The following is a 22,520-nucleotide window of genomic DNA, read 5'->3' on the forward strand; positions in this document are numbered from 1 at the left end:
AACGTCTGTTTCACAGCAAAACTTCCCTCAAAATAAATGTACCAATGAATTCCAAACTGTACTCACATTTTTCCCTTCTTTGTAGTGCATATTACACTTATTTCAAAGGGCACTGCTATATTACAGTTTCTTTAAAACAATAAAAAGGTAGCTAGTAAAAATTTAGACCATCAGCAGCATCTGTTGTAGTACAAGATCAAAACAGGACAATAGATTTGTGTAACTCACTGAAAACTCTTCATGTCCCTCCTATAAAAAATATTGTCCTTGGCTTTAAAAAAACATCAAGATCAAAAGTTTGACTAATATTCAAAATATGTAAATGGCACACTAATCAAAGTCCCTAATCCAAAAGACTTACTGGCTCAAAATAGACTTTTGGTGTGATCCCAGTTTAATTTCACAGTAGCTGAAATGCCCAGCACGTGCATGTATCATATTTAAACATATCTATTTAGAGTAACTGCAGTTCTAGCTGACATCAAAATGCAACATTGGCAGTTGCCAGAACAAATGGTGTCATCCTGCTCCTCACTGGGTCATCCGCCAGAGTGATGCCTCTGGTTTTGTTGGGTTTTTTTTGTTGGTGGTTTTTTTCACTCTGTTGCAGCTTAAACACATGCAGAGCTCAGCACAACATTGGGGTTTAAACCTGCATCTTCAGTGAAATTCAAACAAATCAGCCAACTTGCAAAGCAAAGGAAGTGCCGGAGCCATCACCCACCCTGCTTTTTGGGGGACCCTACACAAGATTTGAGGACCACAGCAGAAGGTGCCATGCGCTTCGAAAACAAACCAGCAGCAAACCTGAGGGCAGCTGAGAAAAGCAGGTCCAGGCTCAGGTCCTTGTCCCCTGCAAGACAGCAGCAAGTGGTTTTGGGTGGACAGGATGTAATTCTACACTTGAGTCAAAAAAGGAGGGAAAGTGGTTTGTTTGTAGCTGATTTCACAAGCCCTGATTAGCAGATCATATACAAATGCAAACAGTTAATACTCACGGAGCAACCTCTTGTACCTAAATATGATAACAGATTTAACATCGTTAATAAATATATAAAACAACGTTGATCTCACAGACAAAAACACGTTTCAAAGGTCAGCATTGACTGAAATATCCAGGCAGTTTGGTCATTGTTTAAAGCACTGAAGAGTTATACACAGATAATTATGTGAGTGTTAAGAACAGACTCACAAAATACAAACTTTAAGCTCGATTTAACATTTCTGAAGAGGTTCTGAATGGGCCCTACAAGCTATTCTGAGTGGTCTCCAAATGAAGGCCCTCGCAGCCATTGCATATTTGAGAAAAGAACAAACTCCTTTACACTGTACGTATCTCGGCACTTTATCTAGACCAGCTGCAGAGCGGGTGTTCCCCATGGACCAGCACACACGGGTTAGCAGATCAGTCCCAAATGATGCTGCTCTACCTTTTGAACAATCTCACTCTGAAAGAGGAGGTTGCTTAGTCGGGGCTTAAAAGCCTTGGTCCAGGAGAAGGAGACCAAGGTGCTCACTCCTAGACCTGACACAGACGACTCTGTCACCTTAAACCAGGCCATTGATCTCTCCTTCTCAATCCACCCGCCTCTAAACTGGGAGAGGCAGCAATTCCCATCTCGCAGTACTGCTCTGAGGCTGAGTTTCATAAGGTGCTTTTGAAGAGTCTTGGAAAAGGCACTACGAAAGTGCAGCTGTTGTGATGTCAGAAACACGGACAGAGGCGTGTGTCCCACCGGCCTTTCCCAAGATGCCCATGTGCAAATCTAGACAGGATGAGGCCTCGCACTCGGTCACACCTCAGCAGTCCCATCACAGTAGCTTTGATTTTTCTCCCCATAGCTTTGAACAAGTTTCACATTTCCAGGTCTCGGCAGAATTACTGGGCTGCCCCGGCTCGCAGGCTGTCTCCAGTCTCCATTTGTTCGAATGGGCCAAATTCGGGATGTGTGATCGGGGACTTCCTTTGCCCTCGCAGAGTGTGGGCGTTCAGCATCTCCAGCAGCAAGTCATACACCGGGACCACATTTTTACACTTCATGCTGAGGAGATGCTCCATTCCCTTGTTGCTGCAAAGAAGAACAGAAAACAAGTCAGCGATCTGGGTCTGACAATGCAGAGAAAGAAGACACGCTCGTGGCTTCAAGAGCATCCTTTGTTATTAGGAGTTAAGACGATTTAGCTGCTGTAGTCCCTGAGATCACTTACCACTATCAACAGTAACAACATCCCAATACTTTAAAGCTGAGTGTTTTACTATTTAGAGAACCAAGGTTTGTTTTACACCACACAAACTGACTTCAGAAAATAAGTCAGATGTACTGACCCTATTGAAATAAAAGAGAAACAGGGATTTTTTATGCTGAAAATGCAGGAGGTGGACGCTTTATACAAAAGGGGAATTTACAATGTGCAGCGCTAGTGGCCACCTGCCTCTCCTGCCTGGTGGAGTGGGAAGACCAAACTACCCTGGCTGACTTCAAGCAGTGTGTTTCCTCCCTGTGTGTCCGGTGTCAGATCCTGCAGATGGCTACAGGCTTTAAAAGTGATTTTCTTTGTTATGCAAAACACTCCATGGCTATATTGTGATCTGGGTTAACAGGAGATGGCTATTGCCACTGCAGTTGCAGGTTGCATTGCAGTTGCAAATGCATGCTTCAGATGCATTTAACATTTTGAGGTTGAAATACGAGTGTGGTTGCTCAACATCAAATTTATCACAGTGGAAACAGCAGCAGACAGACAGCACATAGATGACCTGCTTGATTGGGCTGGAAGGGAAGCAATGCTTCCATAAAAATGAGGTTCTGCTACAATTCAAGAGTTATAAATACATTAATGGCACAGAAGAAATGTCCCCCCTCCTACAGCCAGCTCTTGAGAGTCCTGCATCATTTGGTAATCAAAACTGAGAGCATCAATTATTTCCAGTACTAAGTATAATTGACTGACCAGTGCTAAGCAACGTAAAGGAGACAGCTCACAAGTAGCCTCCAGACTTAGGCTGACACAGGCACAGCATAAAAGCTCTTGTTTTAATAAGAAAATATAAAAAATTTGCAAGTATCACAGTGTTTATTCATGCCATGCCAGAACAAGGTGTCCTGCAATGCTGTGATGTGGTGTCACACCATAGTGGGCAACCCAGGTGACAGCAGTGCTTCAGAGCCATGAGTTGGGTTCAGCTCTGGCTGGTGCTATAGGGCCAGCTTTCAAACTCGCCCCCAGTTCACAAGCTGGTTGTTAAAAGTTGCTTTTTGGCACAATTGGGTCTCTGCTGCTGCCACCTGCTCTCCCAAGAAACTCACTGCAAAGGTGGCCATCCCTCTTCCAGGGTCCCTACACAAAGTGAGATGTGCCCATCTTTCCTTTGCCTGGTCCCAGGACCATCTTCCCAGGACACATACTCCATAGCCAAGACATTAAACAGCTTTAAGAATAGCTGGTCTCCGGGTAATAATTTTAAATTGCAAGCAACCTGAAAATAAAACCACCTGTTCACAGGGCCTTGCATTTGAGTCTGGTGTACCGCAAGCAAAGAGGAACAGCTCAAGTTGGTCCAGGAACTGTCCAGGAGCCAAGGAGCTGCTTCTCATGGGGAAAGAAGAAGCTGTAGCACAAGCCACTTGGCAAAAATGCTGTGGTTCCAAATAAAAGACCTCATAGTTGTTCCTGGGACACACAATAAATTTGTCCTGGGACAAACATGGAACCCAAAGTACAATTTGCCCCACCAAAGCCCATACTGGTTTTGGAAGAGGTTTTACTTTGGACAGAAGAGTTGTGGTGGCTTGTGATTTGTTGGTTTTGTTGTTGTCATTGTTTTTTGGGCATAATGAGCACATTTAATGTAATAACAGTTCAGACAGCTTTTTAACGTCAACACAAGGTTTTTGAGTGCCAGCAAGCACTTGAGTCCATTGCCAATTTAGTTGTGCTAGGCAAGAAAGCCTCACAATGAACAGAGATGAGAAGCAGTACCAGGATTCCCTCAGGAGTGCTCCAGAGTTCAAGCCTTGCTTTGTTGCTATAATAAACAAACGCTGAACATCTCACACCTTATACACATTCTGTAAAATTTACCTTGCGTGTCTGATGTGAGACAGGAGCATCAGCAAATTGGCCAGACGAGTTGTCTGCTGCTGCGAGGGGATTCCGCTCTTGGCAATGACCCACACCAGAGCATCGGTGACTATGTTCAGCAGGTGATGCAGTTTCCTGTTGCTTTCAGGTTCTTCTGCTGACAAGGGAAACATGCCTGGCCAGAGAAGAGAAATAAATACTCTCTGCTCGTGTGGAAGATAAAAAAAAGCAATGACTGGACTTTTTTCTGACATAATATTTTCAAGAGGATTAGAGAAGATGCCCACACCCCGAGATGGTACAAATGTGCCACACCAAGCTTCAACTTACATTCCTTTGTCAAAATTTGATGACCACATCATTTGCGAATTGAGTAATTCTCCCAGATTCTCTCAAGGCAACACACTGTACACTTCAGTCCAGAGAATGGACATGCTCTCCATTGTCCAGGTGTTTTTTTTCCTTTGAATAACTCTCTACCTTGCAGTTTAGTGACTATTATGAATTATAGCATTATGCTTGCTCTAATCCCTTCTTGCTGAAAAAACCTTTTTTTCGCTCTGAGTATATCATATTGGGCACAGAGTGGCTGGAGAGCAGTCAGACAGAAAGGGACCTGGGGGTACTAATGTACAGGAAGCTCAACATGAGCCATCAGTGTGCCCAGGTGGCCAAGAAGGCCAATGGGATCCTGTCCTGTATCAAAAATAGCATGGTCAGCGGGACAAGGGCAGTGATCCTTCCCTCGTACTCTGCATTGGTGAGGCCACACCTGGAGTACTGTGTTCAGTTCTGGGCCCCTCAGTTCAGTAAAGAGATTGAAGTGCTGGAGCGGGTCCAGAGAAGAGCAACAAGACTGGTGAAGGGACTTGAACACAAGACCTATGGGGAGAGGCTGAGGGAGCTGGGGTTGTTTAGTCTGGGGAAGAGGAGGCTTAGAGGTGAGCTCATCACTCTCTAGAACTACCTGAAGGGCAGTTCTAGCCAGGTGGGGATTGGTCTCTTCTCCCAGGCAGTCAGCAATAGGACAAGGGGGCACGGGCTTCAACTCTGCCAGGGGAAATTTAGGCTGGATATTAGAAAGAAATTCTTTATGGAGAGAGTGGTCAGGCATTGGAATGGCTGCCCAGGGAGGTGGTGGACTCGCCGTCCCTGGAGGTTTTTAAACTGAGATTGGACATGGCCCTTAGTGCCATGATCTAGTAAATGGACTGGGGTTTGACCAAGGGTTGGACTTGATAATCTCTGAGGCCTTTTACAACCCAGTTGATTCTGTGGTTCTGTATGGAGGGAGGAGAACATGGTGAGAGACACCACTACTGGCAGTCCCAGCCTTCCATGGTCTCCTTGCAGCTCACTAAAGGTGCCATTATACAGCACTTGCCTACACTGAGAAACCTTAAAGGTCAGCAAAGGCAAAAAACATGAGGTTGGGAGTACGGAGAGGAAAGAGAAGAAATCACCACTAGGAAGGCCTGGAAACACACAATACCATTATTGATGGAGCAGAAGAGACACGGGGAAAAAAATTATATCCTCCCAAAGATACTTATGGAAGGACAGAGCTCCAGAACACTGAAAATTAAAACATTAACTTTGATAAGAAAGGAGAGCAGGGAGAAGTGAAAGATTTTTTGAGAGGCAAGGCACTGAAGAAAATATGACTGGTGAACATATTTTTTTGTTGGGTATTTTGGTTCATTTGTTGTTCCTTTTTAAGAAAAAACAACAACAACAACAACAACTTTTGTTGTCTGTTGCAATAATTGTATCCATCTATAAACATGTAGGATAAGAGCTGGACACTCCCCTTCAGAATTGGGCTGAGAATTATGCAACAGCTCCTTGCTGAAGGCACTAGATGTAAATGGCTCACTTATTTTGTTGCTGGATTTCTTTTATAACATTAATTACAAAATGTTCTGGGGAATAAAATTATTTTACCACAGACTACCCTGAAATTCATCGTGCAGAGCTGTTGAGTACTTTCAATAATTTCTACCAATTAATTACCGTTAAATAGGAACATTTAAGCCAAATCAATCATTACGCAGTAGAGTAACTAGTTTTACTAGAATTAAGATTTAAGGATTAAGGTTTGTAAAGCTGTTCAGCAAGTTGACACATGACCAGGATCCACAGAGACAGGAGCAAACGTTCTCACTGAAAAGGACATACCCACCGCCTGGGCCATGAGCCCCAACTTGTGAGAGGCTTTCAGACTTTGGGTCTTTAATGCAGTTCTTACAACAGGACATAGACCCTAAATCCAACAAATTATACAGCTCAGAAGTTTTTTTGAGCACAAATCCTCACAATTTGACAGCTAGAAGTCTTTTTCTATTCTTCTGTTTCAACGACATCATTGTCTCATGTGATATTCTGCCGTTTTTATAGGCTGATGTCCCAGCCACCCTCGAAATAAAAAGTCCAATTTAATCAACTTCAGACTCACTGGAATTGAGGAGAATCATTGCCTTGACACACAGATACTCCTTGTGCTGCAGCTTCAGCTCTCGGAACCTCGAGGTCATGGCCAGGAGCATATCAAAGATCTCCAAAATTCCCTCTACGCATTTCCCCTCGTCCCTATGGAAACACATTTAAAATGTTACCGAAAAAGTAGAATTAAGGAACTCTGAGTCAGCCAGATAGAAGTCAAGACACAAAGGAGGCCGTAAAAGGCCTATCCTCTCATCTTTGGGAGAATTCAAAAGGTTCAATCATGAAATCTAAATTGAAAATTACACTGGTATAAAAGCAACTCTATGAAACTGATTTTCTCTTTAAAACGCATGCAGGATTGACCACGGGTAAGTAGGATCATATTTCTGTAAGAGGTTTTAACATCACAGCCAATATAATTCTGGATAATCATTTTGAAATTCTACTGCAGGACACAGTACCTCCTTGAATAATTTTCCAGATTTGTTTCATAAGAAGTTAATACCACAGCTGGTAGCATCACTATTTGTACCTGACAGAGGACTTGTTGAATAAGATTGACCCCCTAAAGGAAGCTTATTGGAACAAAAAGACATTTTTAAAGAATAAAACCACCTCTACCCCAATCCCACAACCCTTTTTCTTTGAAGGTATTTAAATGTAAAAAAAAATTTGTTGTGGTTTTGTGATATGATTCTTTTTATGTTTGCAAGTGCTTACTGAATGCAACTTCATCAATCTGGACTATTAGAAACGGTCCCATTTTCTGATCTGAAGAAAAAACCCAAGCAATCCTAAGCCATTTCAATGGGTTTAATATAAAGCAGCTGCAAACTTCAAACCACTGAAGTTATGATCAAGGGCTTTTTTGTTTGGTTAGTTTGGTTTTGTTGTTGTTTTTGTTGTTGGGGGGGGAGGGGGCTTGGTTGGTTATTTTTTGGTTGGTTGGGGTTTTTTTTTAATTGTACTGGACTAAAAACGCAATTAAGCTCTATGAGACAATATCCAAAGGGATGCTTCTTATACTAGCTGTACTATGAGACTGTTTTCTCTGCATTGTTTTTAAGATGAGACAGACCTAAGCAGAGCAGCGCAGGAGGATTAAAGAACTTTGCTCCTCTACTGGATCCCAGGAGGAAGGTGCTGAGCCTTCAGGCTGCAAGGCAGGCACAGGCAGACAACACTAACAATATCCAGCTGCTTGAATATTGCCCAGTTTCCCATGTACCTCATAGCAAAGCAGAATTTTAAGCTTTGGAGAAGGATAGGCAGCTGTCTGTTTTAAAACAAAGACACAAGTCTTGTCTGCAAAGATTATGTAGGAAATGTATCTGAAGTTCAGCTAAGGTAAAAACAATCACGTTGCAGACCAGTTTCATATATGCATGTCTTAAATAAAATTAGAGCATGCCCGGGTGCTTGCTGGCTCCCACTCTGCCGTGTCTCGCAGAAATGAAGGCATCAAATAAGCTCACTCTATCCAGCACATATCAGCTCCTGAGGAACTAAATGTATCATACAATTTCAGCAATTTCTTATCATTGCACTGAACAACACAGTGTGTCCTGGCATTGAATTTTAGATGGTCAAATAATTTTTTTCATACTCTTATAAATTTAATTTATTTCTCTTACTAACTCATTTTGCTTTCCATATCTACGATGATGAGCATTATTGAGCTCAAGCCACAGAACTGGTACAGATCTGAATTTCCCCAGGTCAAGAAGGTTAAGAGGCATTTTAAACCTACCCAAGTGAATAGATTGTTTCCCTGACTTTCTACCAATGTGAAGCCCAGGTCAAATGTTTCTAAGGTCCTGTAGAAAAAGACCATTACTAATCCATATTCTTCCCTGCTGGTACAAGATGTTATGGAGAAATAACTTTTAATCATGCAAACAGTCTGCTGTAGCTTGAAAAAAATACTTTCAGTATTAAAAAGCAAGCTAGGGTTTTTTTAATGCCTTTTGACTAGTGCCACAATATTCTTTATTATAGCTATTTCTGAAGTCTGCGCTATGGGCAGGAAGAAAAACAGGTAGAAAAGCTACTTAGAATAATTAAAATACAACCTGATATTATATCTGCTTTTTTTTGAGTGGTGAGAGGAAAAGAAAAAAATCTATCAGCTGGAAGAAACTGATTGACAATGTAGTGCATTCTGTTGATGTATCTACAGTTTCAGCACCTAGAAACACAGACCAAAAGGAACAAAGCCAACAAAAGATGCTGAAAAATACAGAGAAACTTCACACTGTCACATGCTACAGGAATTAAGGAACCGGCAAGTTCAACAACAGTGTTTATGCTTCGCATTCCTTAAGCCCCTATGGAACCTCAAGATATTATTGTTACAAATACAAGTAAATGATATTGTTAGATAAACTATTAATAGCATTTCCTGTACTTAACCCTCCTCTTCTTACCATTCACCCACCTCCAAACACACTAATGTGAAGTGTTCTCAGGAAGGTTATTTCTCCTACCTGTCTAGTACGAGGTCTGGTGCAAATATTAATTTCCCGGGATGGTCAATTGATCTCCACATCAAACCAATCATTAAAACTTCCATCCAGCAGCTCTCCAAGAGTCTCACTTGGTCATAGAGGCTGAGATCAATGAAACCTAAAATGATGAAAATATCACAAAATAAATCCATCTGTTTTTTTCTCTGTTTTGGTAAAGAAGACTGAGTACATGGAAACAAAAAGAAATAATTATGGGTTGTGAAGAAAGCCAGAAAAAGGAGCACTGCTCTCAGAAGGACTATGCAGCCATCTCAAATAGGAAGATAAATATTTGTTATTATAGTTGCCAAATCTTCCACACAACATTTGAAATAAAGCAGAGTGATGTTGAAGTGCAATTACTCCCATACAGCTGGTGAAACTCAAGTGCGTGCACTTATGCTTGGCCGTCTCTCTCAATAATAGTCCCACAGCCTCTTAGAGGCACCAGGGAACCACTTGGGAAATTCACATCTCTTGGAGACTACTGTGTTTCACTGAAAAGGATTCCTAAGAAAATACCCTGTTCTTTGCCCAGAATGCATATGGTTGTTGCTTGCAGGGTTTTTGATCTCATAAGACAGGCATGTTTCTGGGTTTGTTGGGTAACTGTGAAAGAACCCACATCTTGATACCTCCGTGTCATCATTCCCTTTGTAAATGTCATGTTGACTCCAGCCCATCCTTTTTCTGCCAACCCCTACCCCAAAACTGAGATAAACCAGAAAAAAAAGGACAATGGTAGTTAGTGAAGGTATTAGTGTCTCCATTGCCTCCACTCACAGCATCCTAGAACCAAGACCAAAATTAATGTGATCATGCATAAACCTGATCCAGCATTTAATTGTCTCCAGAAGTTATAGCAAGGCATCAGATAGCATTGCAACACAGCCAGAAGGGAGAGAGAATCATTCTCTCCCCTTTCCCTTCCCCTGAAAAAGGACTGGGGGAAAGACAGACACTTAGAAGCCAAATAAAAAAAGAAATAAAATTAACCCGCATGCAAAAAAAACCAAACCAAACCAACAATTAAAAAGATAACAAACAAATAATAATAAAAAGCAAACAACAAAAATCCATACAACCATCAACAAACCCCACAAAACAAAGAAAACAGCACAAATGTGAATTATCAAACTAGAAGTAGGAAAGCAGACTTCTCGGTCAAGGAGTAAAATGCAGATGATGACCAGTTCAGTGGTCAAATCATACCTGTGTGCAAAACCAAGCTCAGCTCACAGTTTTCAAAGCTGAGTTGCTTTAGAACAGGCTCTTAGCAAAGGCGCTTTGTTTCCAGATGGGCTGGCATCTACTGCTCTGCACGGTGGAAGGACATTACGCAGCCTGGCCATGGGAAACGAGGTTTCCCTACACTCTTCCCAGTTGTCTGAGGTCTTAAAATAGACACACTATGTTCATGCTGTCAGAGAGTCTTCCATCAGTAATTTATACAAATGCTGCATGTATTTTAACCTTATTAAACTACTAGGCTGGGAGACAGTTGGTGACAGCCTGGGTTCATATAAACTGGGTAAAGCGCATTCTCTCTCATCGTGGCTAAAAGTGCTGCTTCTCAAATTTGATAGCTTTGCTCCTTAGTTAGTAAGAAGGGTAAACAGGAGCCTGGGAGTGGTGCCTTCCCTCCTGGATTGCTCTGTCACTGAATTTACTACAGAATTTACAGCCAACAACAGATTACCACGCACCCATAATTTTGAAAGTGCTTTTAGAAAAGTAATCATGAAAGTGTGAATAGTATAAACTGACCATGGCAGTTTCCTGGGAAAAAACAGCCCAAAGACATTCCAGAAGTTTATTTAAAGAATCATGTACACCGAAGTGCACTGATTTCTCTAACATAAACAACCAGTTATTTGGTTTTAAAACTATCTCAGTTGAGCAAGATGTCAGACAAAGTCCCAGTGTTCAATGTATAGATCCTGAAAGATCCAGATTTATCCCAGATGTCATCTGCTAAACTCACATTATCAATATGTGCAATATGATTTATGGCCATTAAGCACAGCTGTTAGGAGGACTATACTTCTCCTTTTCCTAACGATCTTACGCTTTAACAATCAAGGACAGCACAGCTTCCATCACAGTGTCACAAGTCCCATTTCATTTGTTCAGACTACATCAAGCTGCTTATTTTTCTACGGCTGCACTACACATCCTTCAAATCATATGCTCTATACCTAATCATTTAATTATAAATTACTAAGAGAGACAAGAAAAAACTTGTCCTGGATGTGTAGTAACTTGCAAAAGACACACAGCCCTGGCCAACAACACACTAGGTTGCATAATAAATCCAAATTTCAATATTATGACATTCTATTGATTAGCATTACAGGTTAAGCTATGAACCACATTGAACTCTCTTAGACTAGGTCAACAAAGTAAAAAGCAATTATGGAAGTTATTTTCTAACGCCTGACAACTCAGAATTAAAATACTTGGAATTCAGAAGGAAAAATATCCAGGTGTCAGCTTCTATTTTACTGAGCAACATGAAAAATACAATCCATAAAGCTGAAAGTATAGACAAAAATACAGTCACAGAGTAAAACTCATGAAAAAATGTCATTAAATATTAACTACCAAAAAATATATAAATATTTATCTTTCCTATTTAGGCAAAAACTTACTGCTAACATAAGCATCTATAAAGAAAAATAAAAATATTTTCTTTCACTTTTGCTGAGTGTCAAAGTAATATCCAATAATAACTTAGAGGTGAAAATGGGCTTCTAACCCAGGCACACAAACACAAATATTCAGCTTAACGAAAAGTAAAACTACTGGGGCTCTTTAGCTTGGAGAAGAGGAGACTGAGGGGTGACCTCATTAATGTTTATAAATATATAAAGGTGAGTGTCAGGAGGATGGAGCCAGGCTCTTGGTGACAACCAATGATAGGACAAGGGGTAATGGGTTCACACTGGAACACAAAAGATTCTACTTAAACTTGAGAAGAAACTTCTTCTCAGTGAGGGTGACAGAGCCTGGACCAGGCTGCCCAGGGATGTTGTGGAGTCTCCTTCTCTGCAGACATTCAAACCTGCCTGGACACCTTCCTGTGTAACCTCATCTGGGTGTTCCTGCTCCAGCGGGGAGGTTGGACTGGATCATCTTTCAAGATCCTTTCCAATCCCTGACATTCTGTGACTCTGTGATACTGTTCACTTGGTCAAGAACCTTGTATTTTTTTTCCTAAGACCCAACCTCCAGAAAGCAGGCATGGATCTACATTATAAAATTCAGGCAAGAATTCTTGCAAATTGAAATTCTATATCTTGAGCTTTAGTTATCACAGTTATTTCAATGGAAAAAAAGTAAATAAATCCATATTGAAGTAAATGCTCTAAGTGCCATGTGATATGGCAATATTACTGATAATTAGGTAGATATTAAACATCACATCTATTTTTGGCATTCTTCTAAAACGGTGTTTGTTTCTGTTCTGGGTAGCAGAAGTGAACAGAAAAAATAAGAAACAAAACACAAAAACCAAACATACATGATAAAGTATCAGCATTCCCAGGAACTGTTTGGAAGGGGTTTGATTGCTTCAGTGGGTTTTCTTCATATAGTTCTCTTATTGCCAAGAAAAAGTCTTAATTTCTCACGTATGTTAAAAGTAAACTAAAAGTGATAAATGTCAACAGTGGGGTTGGTTCAGAAACCCCAATCAAATATTGCTTAAAATGAGGTTGTTTTCCAAGATTTCCCTGGTTTTCCTTCATAATTCATTTCCTACCAGATTAATATAACTATACGGAGTCCTCTGAAATGATACCTTTTAATCAAATTTTTCTGATTAGACAAGAAATTATAGCAATAGACACCACTTAACCCTTTACGGTTCCTTACTTTACAGTTATTTTCAGAGTTTCTTAAATCAGCGAAAACAAGGATTTAGGCTCTCTGGTTAAAAAGTTCCACATGAACAGCAAAACCACCATCACTTTGCAAAAGTCCAGCAAGGCTGGAGATGCTGATGCTGTGCAATTGTCTCCTCCACAGCAGCTCAGCAGCTGACCTGGAATTTTCACACCCTAAAACCATCACACCTGAACCCTCCAACACAGCGGCAGAGCCGTGGAGACCATAACCTGCAACTCGGAGACGTGGTCCAGCAGATGGAGCTGGGAACACCTTCAGCCCCTCCATCTAGTTCTGAAATAGGATACGCTTCCCTTAGCCTAAATTCTCACTTTAAGGGTTGTACAAAATATTGTCCACCAATATTGTTTCCTGTACTGTCTCCACAGTTTATTTCTAGAGGTAAGGATTACAGTCCTGCCTTCCTCCATGTGTGTTCAAGCAGCAGCAATTGTTATTTATAGTGCACAAGCATGTCAAGACCAGGACCTGCACCACCATGCTCTGGTTGCCTTCAGCACAAAACCCAAGAGAGGAGCCGTGTGTGCTGGTTCCTTGGTCCTGATAGACCCGGGGTCAGGACTACCAGATGCAGTAGCCATGTGAGGTAAGCAGAGCATGATATATGAAGGACAAAGGATTAAGACCCATGCTGCTAGACACAGAATCATAGAATCATTTCAATTGGAAGAGACCCTTCGGATCATCAAGTTCAACCTTAACCTAACTCTGACACTAAAACACATCCCTAAGAACATAATCTATACATCTTTTAAATATCTCCAGAGACGGTGACTCCACCACTTCCCTGGACATCCTGTTCCAGCGCTTCACAAGACTTTCCACAAAGAAATTTTTCCTAATATCTGATCTGAACCTTCCCTCACACAACTATCTATCAAAACTTCTATCAATGATTCAATGCTTCTTTCAGCTCACTAGTATTTGTTGGTCACCTTACGCTCTCACTAGAAGGCCACAGTCTGAGGCTTAAACTGTACCAGACAGCAGGTTTTTCTGCACAACTTTGCCAACAATCTTATCCACATGCTGACGGCTTTTATTCTGACTGTCTTAATTATGGGCACTTCATGGAGAAGGAGTTGCAAATGCTCACCGTTTCTAGTGTTCAAGAAGTGAAAAGGTACATTAGCACAATGCTGTGGTTGCACTTGAGACATTCAAGGCAGTAATGTATGTAGTCATACTTCAGTGCACGTTCTTTGTGTTGCCAACAACCAAAAGCACCCTTATTGATTTTTGTTTTGAAGGAGAGCGCACGATTATTCCAGTGTCGATACTACGTGCCACTTGTGTAGTAACTATGTCAAATGAAGCAATTGCAGACACTCAATGCTTGGACACATTTCAGTGTTCATCAATGTTATTGGAAACCTTCCACCAGGATTCAAGGGAAGAATTCGGTCTTAAACTCTTTTTATAGCTGTCTAGTTAATCCTCCTAAATCAGATTAGTCGGGTATTTATAGTAGATGAGGCAGAAATTACATGCAACACCAACTATGTTTTTTAGCAAAATGAGCAAGTATTTGAGTAACGACAGATAGCAAATTATAGGCTAGGTCATTCTCTAAATCAAAATACATCCAGGTGAATTACTGAGAGCAATAAATTGTCCATTACTTTATAGGATAAAAAGCTTAAGATGTTGATACCACACGTTTACTGTGCTGTGCTATTATTTCAATGTAGAGAACGATACATTGATGGTAAAACCATTGAATGAAATTAAAAAAAAACAAACCAAGATTGAAATTCTTACCAGGAATTTTTTTGGCCCAACCAATCATGTGAACCAACTCTTTGTCTGCGAGTTTTGTCAAGGACATCATCATGGAGGCCTCCGTGAACGGTTTGCTGGGCCGACTCACCAACACGTTGGGAGGCTCTGCTTCGAGTAGCATTAAAACAAACTGCTCCGGGCTGACTGTGCTGAGCAGGATCTCTTTTACGCGGGTTGCCGTCTCAATGTATTTCTTAGCTTTGCCAATGCAATGCACCTGATCTTCTGAATTACGGTGGCGACGCAGGATCCGATATCCACAACGTTCTCTTCTTGAGCCTGGCACAAGAGGCACATGATTGCATTGAAGTATTTTTCTCTCAGTGTTGCATTATGTAAATCCAAATGTCTGGGGATAAGGGCAAAAACCCTTTAATATTGGAGACATTCAAAACCTGCCTGGATACATTCCTGTGTGATCTGCTCTGGTGAACCTGCTTCAGCAGGTGGGTTGGACTGGATGATCTCCAGAGGTCCCTTCCAACCCCAACCATTCTGTGATCCTGTGATTGGATGCTCTAATGTTGAACATCAAGTTTCAGAATTTCTAGAGCATTCACCATTAACTTCTTTCCTACTGACTTCAACTGAAGCTTTTGTTTATTCTACTAAACAAAAAATAATGTTAAAAGTTTATTTGCTTTTGAAGTCCATGGGAAACGACCCATTGACATAAAAAACAGATAAATGAGATATTTTCAATGTAAATAAAGATAGCTATTTGTAAGTTTTAGCTGTGAACTGGGGGAAGGAAAGACTTCTGGAAGTCTGGGCCATGATACAGAGTAAAAAGCCCATTCGGGCCTCACTGCTGGGTGTTCAGCTCCCGGCTTACTGGGATGCAACCCATTCTGTCCTTGCATCCCATTTAGTCAGCAGGAGTTTCCTCGAAGTGGATTCAGATATTTGCAACTAGAAGGAGCAAGTTCCCTGTTTGGAGTTCTGCATGCAGAAGAACATGTCCTTTAAATCTCTGGAATTAATCTATTGTTTATCTGACAACTCTGAACATTCTCTAGTTCTCTGTCAGTGTTATTGATGAGACCCACTGTTATCTGTTCTCGTGTAGCTGCCATGAAGAAAGTCTAAACAGTGTGCTGAACCTCTGGAACACAAGTACAACTGGAAACAGGTGAGGAAATGCCCAGATGTCAGGGTGGTCTACCCACAGAGAGATCCATGACTCCGATTTCCCTTTGAATGTGCGTGGTAGAGACCATAAGCACCAGGAGAGAACTGAACTGAAGCAAGAAGAAACATCTTGCATCACTTCCACTATTTAGAAAGCTGAAGCACATTGAGCATGGGCATCTTGAAGGACAGAACAAGAAAAATTGCACAGAGGAATCAAAAGCCATAGGGAGATGCAGGAGACATATTCTTAGGCTAAATATATATATATAGTTGGTGACAAAGAAAGAGTAGGAAAAACACACAAACAAAACACCAAACCAAACAGATTCTGAATTATTGTTTGTATTTTTTTAATCACTATATTTTGCCAAAGCAGGTGAAGGCTGATTCACTAAGCAGTGTGCATAAAACACAGCTCATCAGTGATTAAAAGAGATACCATTAATTTCTACACTAAAATTTATTCTGTTTATATTGAAAAAATGTAAATAATAAAGGAGAGAGCACGTTGTAAGATTACACAATGAAGAAAACAACATTGAAGCTTTCTAGTCAATTGAAACATCAGAAAGTAGCAGCCTTTCCAACTGAAACAACATTTCAATACATAAAGGAATATATGTACTTTTTATTCAAATCCAAAGTTTTAGGCAGGACTGAGAAATTTTACCTTGCACATCTATTAGCATCCAACAGTAATCTGTAAGTGCTTATAAAACTATATAAATAATTATAGACCAATTTGATGTTTGGCTTAACTAGACACAGAGATGTGGATCAATCTGTGTAAAGGTACAGCATTAAAATACTTACAGCTTCCCAGGTTAGGGACTATTTCCAACTCTACCACAAATTCCCTGACTATACTTAATAGCTAATATTCATTCATACAAAGGTAATTTGGACAACTGAAGAAGTGCACAAGATGATCAAATCCCTCATTTTTCATACAGCACTTTCCTTATTTAAAGCTATTCTTTGCACAAGAAAATAGCTATGTTCAGCTGAGAATGCTGGACCAATGGCAGGACCCTACGGGTAAATGATCTCAAGAACATAAGAAATAAAACACATTGAAAAACTCATTAAAATGAGCCTGTTGTTCCCTCACTCATGAACCAGCCACAACAGGTATTCTTGGAAGTGAAACCCTTTATTTTTAAAGCAACTCCTGCTTTGTAAGTTCTTTGAAAATTGCAGATGAGTCTGCTGCCTGATATGGTGAGCAGTTATATGGCATATGGCTCTCAATATTGATTTTGGACCCTGGCAACTGCTTATGTAAGTAACCAGTTCAGCAGCAACTGCAGATTCTACCATTAAATATATTATAACCAGGTTTTGTAAGTGTTGGAGCTTAAAACTTGCTCAAGTATGCCTTAGTAAGTCATTAGCACTCCAGTCACCTTTGAAAGTAAACGCAAATGTTCTGGTGAGTACTCCTGTATTCACAGAACAGACCTGCTGACAAAGAAGCTGCCGTCTGCCATACACACAAGAACATGAGCTGAAATTACAGTAATTTCTATAATAGCTAAAATACAATTAATACATCTGGTGTCCAAAGAATACCATAAAACATTTTTCCCACTTACTTTCTGTGCAAAAAGTAATTTTACAGTATTTCAAAGTGCTATCTAGAAACTGAACACAGCAGCCAAGCACGGGGGAAGAAGAGAGACAAACCCTGAACCATACCAGCTCCAGAGAACTCTGGTTTTCTTTCTGCAAACTTGCTGAATGATGCCAGTATTCAAGGGCAGTATCTTTCCATCACTTTTTAGTATGGCCCCGCAGCCTTCTCATTTGGGACTGGGAGGGGGTCTAAAGGAGGTTTATCTCTGGAACATTTTCAGCATGTTGAGAACTGACACACGGGGAAAAAGATACAGGAGCAGTCCAGGGAGCCGATGAAATAAAAGGTAAGTCTAACCCTACAGGGGAACTGAAAACTCCTTATGGGGAAAGGTCTATTTGAGCCTCAGGAAGCAAAACAGAAAAGATTGAGCATAGCTGCTCCCACAGTGGCTATAGCTGAGCGATAGAGCAACTCCCCTCTTCTCCACCGCCTTTGGCAAATGGCACAGCCCCTTTCAGGCTCCCAAGTTAAACAAAGCTCCAAGAGAAGATCATTTTTATCCTGATCTGTTTTATTCAAGTTTTCTGGGTAGAGTTTACTGCAGTATTTCTGTTTTCCTTGTTCCTGGTGACAGTGCTTTGCAATTATTTTTCTGTCATTGCTGGTAGTTCCAGTGCCAAAATTTATCAGCAGCTTTCTTGGTTGGAACAGGAGGCACCACAGATTTCCTGCAGAGCAATTTGCAGATACTGTGTCTCAGACTCTCATTGTGCTTTTGGCAACGATGGTATATTTTGTAAGAAAATCCATTGTCACCTTAATACAAAGCACCCCCAAGCTAGTCTCCACTGAAATACCTGTGCTTGCTGGGTTGACTTCTCAACATTTGTGAATGTGATGACATCCAAGAGGATTTCAGACCGGGAAACTCCAAAGCAACACTTTTCTACTGCCTCCTACTCTTTTAAAGGTGGTATGTACTGCCCAGACACATTTACATACAGAAATGCATGCTATAGATACACACAGATATATATGTGTATTTTTTCTCAAGGTGTCAATTGATAATATACAAAATGGGGATTTAAAAATTTGGCGCAAACAGTGCAGAGCTTTTATGAGGAGCCTTCGTAAACTACAAAGTGGTAATTAAGGTTTTTTTATTACTTCTGCTGGACAACAACTCTCCAACAAGCAAAAATGCACTTACAAACCATTCTATCCTATCCAAGGTTTTAGCAGATGTGAACCAATGCATTCACTAAGTGACCTGGGAAAGGAGCAGAGATGGGGAAAACCCTACATTAAAACGAAAACTTAGTCTTTTATGGTTTTCTACAGTAAAAAAACTGGCACTAAAGCATCGCTCTAACAAGAAAACATTTGAAAGATAATCACTTTGGTCTGCAGGAAATGGCATTTATGTTTCATGCAAGGAATAGTCTTAAAATCTGTCTGGTTTAAATGTCTGTCACTATGTGTCCATGAATCAGCTTTACTCACAGGTGCCTCAACTCAGACAATTCTGAGTAATTTTCATACTCCTTTTCCTCAAGTTAAGTTGTTAAGGTTCTGAAATTAAATTCTCAAGAGTCCTGAATTTCATTGTTGCTACTTAAAAAACTAATAAAATATAAACTAAAAAAAAAACCCCAAACAAATTCTGTTATTTTACAGTTATAGTTTCAAAGTGTCATTTTTGTTCTGGCACAGTTGTTGATGTCCTATAAACATTCATTGTTGTTGAAAAAGATATTTATGAATATGTGACAAAATTAAAAGGAACACAGGCTAAGTACATGTTATTATTTATTATTTGTAATACCATAGTGCCTATGTGGTCTAATCACAAACCAGGACTTTCTGGGCAATTAGAACACAAGGATTCATTTAAGTATTGTGGAATACCACTTTATAATCTCATAGTGGAATTAATCTTTACAAAAACTCTCCAACCCCAGAATGGGGGCTTGATAAAAACCACTGTTGGAAAAACTTCAAGCAAAATTCTCAGTCATAAAGATGAGCAAAAGACAGTGACACCATTCAGAAAGTAAGGTTTAAAAGGATTCTCATTTGCAAGTGTAAGGTTTTCCTCTTCAGAGGCCAGAAGGTAGTTAAGACCATATTAATGGAAAACACTAATGAAGTTGAGATGTATCAGTAGTGCCGAAGAAGACAGGAGCTTCATATAGAAAGAGCTAGCTGGGTTGAGCAACAGAAACCAAATGTACTTCAGGATTACAAAAATAATAGAAGGAACAATTGAAATTGTAGCTCTAATCTGGGAGTTATCAGCTAGAAATGAACAGGGAGTCTGCAGTCGTAACAGATTTGGAATGACTATGAACTGCCTGCGTGAGGCAACTACAAAAGAGGCAAATCGGATCCTTGGTTGTATGCAGAGAAAAGCTCCAGCAGAAAGAGAAATGTGTTAGTGCTGCTATAGTGAGGAGAGTTCATAGGAGCAACCATCCACAATTCTGGTCACACGAGTACAAAATGGATTATTTCTACCTGGAGCAGATGGAGGGACAAGCTATGCTGATGGCTTCTAGATTCCATTCACTTTCCTGTTTTGCAAGAGGAGATTTCTTGGTTTATTTAGTCTAATAAAGCAAAGGTTGTGAGGGGATATGATGTCGTCCATAAATACAAACAGACTGTTAACAATAAAAAGAAACCTCTAAGCTACAAGATAATGTTGCCACAAGAACAAATGGGCATTAATTGCCCAGCAATAAATGCAGGCTGGAATTCTAAAGAATATCCCTAATGAAAGAAATTATGTTCTGCAAACAGTCTTCAGATCAAAGCAGTGGGAGGATGAAAACACTGTCTAGCCTTGAAATAGAATAGAAATATGTATCTGCACTAAATGGGATGAACCAAAGTGCACGCCTGCGAATCACAGAGGACCAAGCACAGCGACCTGCTTTCCACTCCAACGTTCCTTTGTGATGTTTTCTGAGCCTGTTTCTGTCATGTACATTGGGGAATATATAAGAAGCAACAAGAAACCCTGACTGTGCAAGTACATTAGATATCAAAATACCTTTAAAGTTATTTTCTTCTTAAAAGTAGCCTTTAAAATACCATTTATAAATGTACAACTAAAGTGAAGTCACATCACTGTAGGTATTATACAAGACAGGAATAAGTGAAAAGGCTGGATAATTCTGAGTGGCAAAGTGACAAACAGTGGTTGTTCACTACTTCTGATGAAAAAGCTGGAGGGTATCATCTGAAAACAGCCTGTTCAATAAAAGAACAGCCCACCCACCACCTTCCCCACCAAAGCCCCACAAAAAAGCGTGGCAGCCAGAGAGCTGGTTCTTCCCATGGTAGGTGGTCAAGCTGCAGAACTCCTTGCTATGGGATGATGTAGATGCTAAGACTTCACAGGATTAAAAAGAGAAACAATGGAAAAGTTGCCATTCTATTAATATATTAAGAGCTATCAAATGGAAGAAACCTCTTCTAGACCAGAAGTCCCCAACTGCTAACTTTTGGAAGCTAAGAGCTGTCAGGAATAGTTTCATTTATGTGCTAGTTTCACTCTTAGGCTCCTCCTGAGGCATTCACTCTTGGCATTGCTGGAGGCAGGATACTGGGTTAACTGTTTTGATGTGGCCCTGCTGGTCTTGGATTGCATCCCACCAGCAGAGCACAGCACAGGCTCATTTACCCTGTATTAGAGGGGATTTCAGTTTGGTTCGCTGCAGCAGCAGGTCTTGGGTTCCCATTCTGCAGAACACAGCATGTGAGTGAACTGCCTTCCTGCAGCTCTGCGGAGGTACCGTGGTTTTCACATGCTCAACATACGCTTTACTCCTCCCCACAGGTTTTCATTTGAAAACGACAAGTTTCTTCTGCTTTAAAATTTGGTACATTCCTTCCTATAAAACCAGCTTAAATCTTGCCTGAATTGCTTGATGTGCCTTTTTAGAATTAAGGGGCAGGGGGTGGGAAGTAGGAAAAAGCACGATACTAAATTGAGTAAAGAAAAAGAAAGTCACCAAAACCCAAGCAAACAGCACAGAGCTGCAAAACTCACCACATTTCATCATTCCCACTTCGTAACATTTCCGTAGCCGGCATGCCTGGCAGCTTTTGCGCCTGTTTTTGTCTATCGTGCATTGATTGGTAGCTGGGCAGATGTAATCATTATGTCCTGCAGCAGAGTAAGAAGAGAATATTTAACATCTCCAACAATCTCTCTTGGTCATTTCCCAAATCAGGACCTTCTTATTTTAAGCAACTCAATTTTTTACTATGTGTATAGCTAAGCTCCATTAATTTAACTGATGCAAAAATGCATATTTATCCTACACGGAAAACATGAACCTATGGCCTCAAAATGTAACCAGACAACACAGACCAGATTTTACTGATGAGTATTAGATAACCAAGTGATTATTGAAAATGGGACATATGCTCTTGTGGAAATTTGCTCCCAACCTCCAACTTCTTACTGTACATTGGGACTCTGCAGATGGCAGATAGTAGATGTTTTCTTTTCCTCAGCAGAGTGGGAAGCAGCAATACACACACAATCTTGAAATGTTTTAAGTAAATTACATCCCTGTTTACTGAACTCTCTGATGTGGTGAGTTCCAGGAATGAAGAAACCTTAGGAGGATTGACCCTGGACCAAAGTTAATAAAAAAAAACAGCCCGAGAGAGAAAGAAAACTAGTATAAAATAACGCATACTGTAGAGTACAAAGAAAAGCACAAGCAGAAGGTATAACTCTTAGATATTGTGGACAAGTGGTTCTCTTGTTTTCATCAGTTTCCACCATAGCCTCTTCTACTGTCTTCTCTTTCCCACTTCACCTCACCCAAGCCCATTTACATAATTGCATTTCATTAATCAATAATCTGGTCCAAAGGTTTATTACTATCAACTGGACTTGAGTGTGGTCTTGGTGTAAGTACAGTCAAACAATCTCCTGTTTAACACTCAAAATCTCTCTTGCAGTAGTTACCAATGGATGCAAAAAATATTCACTCATTTACATTTATTAATGTCTTTTCTCTCATGTTGTTTTTTAAGATATTTTTTCAAACTTTCAGAAT

General features: G+C 40.4%; 1 protein-coding gene across 1 annotated transcript in view; it reads right to left on the reverse strand.

Annotated features, from left to right (window-relative positions):
• Positions 1–1,879: 1,879 nt before the first annotated feature.
• Positions 1,880–22,520, reverse strand: part of ESR2 (estrogen receptor 2) — a gene marked incomplete at both ends in the record, with an annotated part of 29,659 nt that continues 9,018 nt past the window's right edge. The window contains 6 exons of the mRNA XM_080345085.1: positions 1,880–2,069; positions 4,084–4,258; positions 6,539–6,672; positions 9,015–9,153; positions 14,706–15,005; positions 21,497–21,613. Coding sequence (XP_080201211.1) covers positions 1,880–2,069; positions 4,084–4,258; positions 6,539–6,672; positions 9,015–9,153; positions 14,706–15,005; positions 21,497–21,613 — 1,055 coding nt within the window. The remainder of the gene's footprint in view (positions 2,070–4,083; positions 4,259–6,538; positions 6,673–9,014; positions 9,154–14,705; positions 15,006–21,496; positions 21,614–22,520) is intronic.

Source organism: Nesoenas mayeri (genome assembly GCF_963082525.1).
Source record: "Nesoenas mayeri genome assembly, chromosome: 5".
Taxonomy (NCBI): Eukaryota; Metazoa; Chordata; class Aves; order Columbiformes; family Columbidae; genus Nesoenas; species Nesoenas mayeri.